Consider the following 5,000-nt stretch of genomic DNA (forward strand, 5'->3'; position numbering starts at 1 on the left):
CACAATAGACTCACTCTGTAGGTTACTGTGGGTTCACAGGGTGGGCGGAGCTAACACAATAGACTCACTCTGTAGGTTACTGTAGGTTCCCAGGGTGGGCGGAGCTAACACAATAGACTCACTCTGTAGGTTACTTTACTTTATTTTACTTTATTTCATTTGGCAGACGCTTTTATCCAAAGCGACTTACATCACATTTCAAAACAATTCATTCAAAGAAATACAAACAATGAAAACATAACTAAAACCATATATAATCAATAAGGGTTAACCGATTCCGGAGGGACCCAGGTGTAGCCCGAAAAGGTAAGTTTTTAGTCTCCGGCGAAAAATCGGCAGTGTCTCGGCCAACATGACGAAGGGGGGAAGTTCATTCCACCATTGCGGAGCCATGGAGGAGAACAGTCTTGAACGAGACAAGCGTTCACCAGGGCCACGTAGCGATGGAGGGGCGAGGCGAGCCGTGCAGGTGGAGGAGCGGAGGGAACGGTGGGATGATTGGAAGCTGACCAGGGATTGTAAGTAGAGCGGGGCTGACCGGTGAACTGCACGGTAGGTCAGTACCAGGGTTTTGAATTTGATACGGGCCAAGATGGGGAGCCAGTGAAGGTCACGGAAAAGGGGAGTGACATGGGAAAATTTAGGTAAGTTGAACACCAGACGGGCAGCAGAATTTAGAATGAGTTGGAGGGGTTGAATGGCCGAGGCAGGTAGCCCCGCCAATAGGACATTACAGTAGTCAAGGCGGGACAGGACGAGTGCCTGGATCAGGAGCTGAGCTGCCTCCCTAGTGAGGAACGGACGGATCTTTCTAATATTATATAGTAAAAACCTACAGGAGCGGGCGGTTGCTGAGATGAAGGCTGAATTTGATAGCTGGTTATCTAACGTTACACCAAGGTTCTTAACAGTATTTGACGGTAGAATAATGATGTTGTTGATAGTGATGGAGAGGTCAGAGAGTGGACAATCTTTCCCAGGGAGGAAGAGGAGCTCGGTTTTGTTGAGGTTAAGTTTGAGATGATGGGCAGTCATCCAGGAGACAATGTCATTAAGGCAGGCGGTGAGACGTGACTGGATTAGGGTGTCGGAAGGGGGAAAAGAGAGGAAAAGTTGAGTGTCATCTGCATAGCTGTGGTAGGAGAAACCGTGGGAAGTGATTATGTGACCAAGGGACCTAACATATAGAAGGAACAGGAAGGGGCCGAGGACAGATCCCTGGGGGACACCCGTGTTCAGAGTGCAAGTTTTAGAGAGGGACCCACGCCAGAGAACCTGATAAGTGCGATTGGAGAGATAGGAGGTGAACCATGAGAGTGCAGAACCAGAAATACCGAGATCAGTGAGAGTGGAGAGAAGGATGTGATGATTAACCGTGTCAAAAGCAGCAGAAAGATCAAGAAGGACAAGGACAGAGGAGAGGGAGGAGGCTTTGGCTGTATGGAGGGCATGGGTGACTGAGAGGAGGGCTGTTTCCGTGGAGTGAGCGGGCTTAAATCCAGATTGTAAGGGGTCCAGGAGGTTGTTTTGAGTGAGGTGAAGAGAGAGTTGTTGACATACTGCACGTTCTAGGGTTTTTGAGAAGAAGGGGAGGAGAGAGACAGGGCGGTAATTATGGAGGGCGGTGTGGTCAAGGGAAGGTTTTTTAAGGAGGGGCTTGACTCTGGCTGTTTTCAGAGCGGCCGGGACAGTACCAGAGGACAGGGAGGAGTTGATGAAAGAAGTGAGGAAGGGGGATAAATCAGAGGAAATTGTTTGGAGAAGAGGGGAGGGGATGGGATCCAGGGGGCAGGTGGTGGCAGGATAGGACATAAGAAGTTTGAGGACATCATCGGGGGAGAGGGGAGAGAAGGAGGACAGGGTGGTGGCAGGGGGTAGAGAGTTATAGTTGCAGATGGGAGAGTTGTTGTTAGTGGCTGGGGGGGGGAAGGAGGAGGTGATGTCATCGATTTTTTTGGAAAAGAAAGTCATAAAGTCGTCAGCGGAGAGGGAGGAGGGGGGAGGAGGGGAGGGAGGGTTGAGTAGAGAGGAGAAAGTGGAGAATAATTTTCTGGGATTGGAGGCAGAGGACTGGATTTGGGAGATGAAGAAGGAAGATTTTGCAGAGGTGACAGCGGTGGTGAAGTTCGATAGGATGAGGTGGTAAGCGGAGAGATCTGAAGGGTCGTGGGATTTATGCCATTTCCTTTCGGCTGCCCGAAGCTCTGCTCGATGGATACGCAGAGCCTCGGACAGCCAAGGCGCAGGGGGACAGGATCTGACAGGTTTAGAAGTGAGAGGACAGAGTGAGTCAAGGGCTGAGGAGAGGGAGGACAGAAGACTAGTAGCGGCAGCATCAGTGGATAGGGTAGAGAAGTGTTCGACTGAAGGGAGGAGAGAGAGGACAGCAGAAGAAAGGACTGAGGGTGAGAGTGTTTTTATGTTTCGACGGGTGGTAGTAGTATGAGTGGGTGGTGGGGGAGGTTTGGGGAGAGAGATGGGAAGGGAGAAGGTTATGAAGTGGTGGTCAGAGACAGGGAGAGGAGTGACTGTGAGGTTGGAGGTGCTGCAGGAACGTGTGAAGACCAGGTCGAGGAGGTTCCCGGCCTTGTGAGTGGGCGGAGAAGGAGAGAGGGAGAGGTCAAAACAAGAGAAAAAGTTCAGAAAAAGAGGAGATTGAAGAGATGCTGCAGGGACATTGAAATCCCCCAGAAGGACCAGGGGAGTGCCATCCTCGGGGAAGAGGGAGAGGAGAGCATCCAGTTCATCAAAGAAGGCAGCGAGCGGACCAGGTGGGCGGTAGAGGACAGTGATGATGAGTTTGATAGGAAGAGAAACAGAGACAGAGTGACATTCAAAAGAGGATAGGGAGAGGTGAGAAAGAGAAGTAATGGTGTAAGTGCATTTTGGTGAAATCAGAAGCCCAGTGCCTCCCCCACGGCCAGAAGCTCTGGGAGTGTGGGAGAATGAGAAGGCATCTGAGAGGGCAGCAGGAGTTGAGGTGTTTTCCGGGATAATCCACGTTTCTGTGAGGGCAAGGAAAAGGAGGGATTGGGAGAGGGCATGTGCAGAAATTATGTCTGTTTTGTTATTGGCGGATTGGCAGTTCCAGAGTCCAGCATAAACGGTGAAGGGTGAGTTGGAAGGTTGTGGAAATGAAAAATTATCAGAGTTACTACTGGCCGAGTTTGATTTTTGATTTTTTGAAATTATTTTTACTGGAGTGAGAAAAGGTCTAATGTTAATACGGACAGGGATGTTGGAAATGGATGTTCCTAATTCGCCAAGAGCTGTATTGTTTGCAGGTGTAATGGTGTCTGTTGTGATAACTGGTGGATGAGAGGAGAGTAATTGTCCTCCCGGTCGGTAGGGGGAGCTGACGAATTGGGGAGATGACAATGGAGGTGTGTTGCCAGTAGACAGGGGGGAGGGCGGAGAAGAAGAGCTAGGCAAGACCGTAGAAGAAGAAACGCTAGGAGGTGACCAACAAAGTAGTGGTCATTTATTTGGGAGCGTCTGGACAGCGTAATGGATGTTGGTAGCCAACATACGAGTCCCTGCTTTGTTTGGGTGGAGGCCGTCGCGTGCAAACAGGGCTGGATGGGTCCAAAACAAATCGAAATTGTGAATGAAATTGAAGTGACGGTTATTACATTCTGACTGAAGCCAGGTGTGGAGATTGAGGATGCGGCTAAACCTCATAGCTGACCGGCCTAGCGTGGGGATCGGGCCGGAGAAAAAGATGGACAATCCGCTCTCTTTGAGCAGGGCGAAAAGATGAATGAAGTCAGACTGCATTTCTATGGATTGTTGGCGGGAGGTGTCGTTTGTTCCGACATGGACAATGATTTTATGGATGGACGATGGGAGAGAAGCCAGGAGAGCGGGGAGTTTTTCGAGAAGGAGGGGGACGGTGGCTCCGGGGAAGCAATGGGTTATGGCATTAGCAAAGCGGATTCTTTTCATAATGGAGTCGCCGACTAACAGTACAGTGGGGGGGATGAGGGGGGGCGGCATGGCAGACTGTCGTGATGGAGGAGTGACAGAGGGGGCAGCGGGCTGTTCAGAGGTGGACCGAGAGAGAGGGACGTGATTTTGGGATGTTACGTAAACTGAAGACTGAGCCGGTGGACTTTTCGGACATGGGGTGAACTGGGGACGGCCAACGCGTTGTGAAGGGGTGCGCGATTTTGAGAGGCTGTGAGCGGAAGGGACGGCTGACGGTTTGGACAGAGGGGTACGATGGCCCGGGAGGGGGGGGAAATCATACATGTTGAGAACAGAGTATTTATTGGTTATGGGCAGTTGGAGGGCACCAGGTGGAGGGGGGCGGGGGAGGAGTTTTCCACCATGTCTGCCCCTCCCACCCTGTGAACTGTAGGTTCACAGGGTGGGCGGAGCTAACACAATAGACTCACTCTGTAGGTTACTGTAGGTTCACAGGGTGGGCGGAGCTAACACAATAGACTCACTCTGTAGGTTACTGTAGGTTCACAGGGTGGGCGGAGCTAACACAATAGACTCACTCTGTAGGTCACGTTAGGTTCACAGGGTGGGCGGAGCTAACACAATAGACTCACTCTGTAGGTTACTGTAGGTTCCCCACAACTCTTGTGTGAAGTAGGATAACAAGCTACTTTTTTACGCTCTCTGCTAGCATTATGGGTGGTTACTATGGCCGAACAAACTGAGTAATGTCGCATAATAACAGTTTGGATCTCACCTGCAATTACCACTCATCGCCAATAGGTGTCACCCAAGAGAACAAAACTGAAATCTTCGGTATTATCACTTTAAACGATAAAAATTTATTTTTGTTTTGTTTTGTTTTGTTTTTGTTTGTTTTGGAGGGGGGGGGGGGGCTATGTTGAATGTAAACCTTTGAAAGTGACTGTGTGGTTGATCCCCCATCAGAAAGTGGAGAAATACACAATCCTAGTGGAGGCCAAAGATCGTGGAGATAAAATCCAGCTCTCCAGCACCAGCACTGTCATCATCAATATAGAAGATGAAAACAACTA

General features: G+C 50.1%; 1 protein-coding gene across 2 annotated transcripts in view; it reads left to right on the forward strand.

Annotated features, from left to right (window-relative positions):
* Positions 1 to 5,000, forward strand: part of LOC310778439 (cadherin-like protein 26) — a 19,742-nt gene that overhangs the window by 3,979 nt on the left and 10,763 nt on the right. For both annotated transcript variants that reach the window (XM_083638870.1, XM_083638869.1), the window contains exon 6: positions 4,894 to 5,000. This exon is cut by the window's right edge and continues 25 nt beyond it. In XM_083638870.1, coding sequence (XP_083494996.1) covers positions 4,894 to 5,000 — 107 coding nt within the window. The remainder of the gene's footprint in view (positions 1 to 4,893) is intronic.

The sequence above is a fragment of the Poromitra crassiceps genome (assembly GCF_964638095.1).
Source record: "Poromitra crassiceps genome assembly, chromosome: 6".
Lineage (NCBI taxonomy): Eukaryota > Metazoa > Chordata > Actinopteri > Beryciformes > Melamphaidae > Poromitra > Poromitra crassiceps.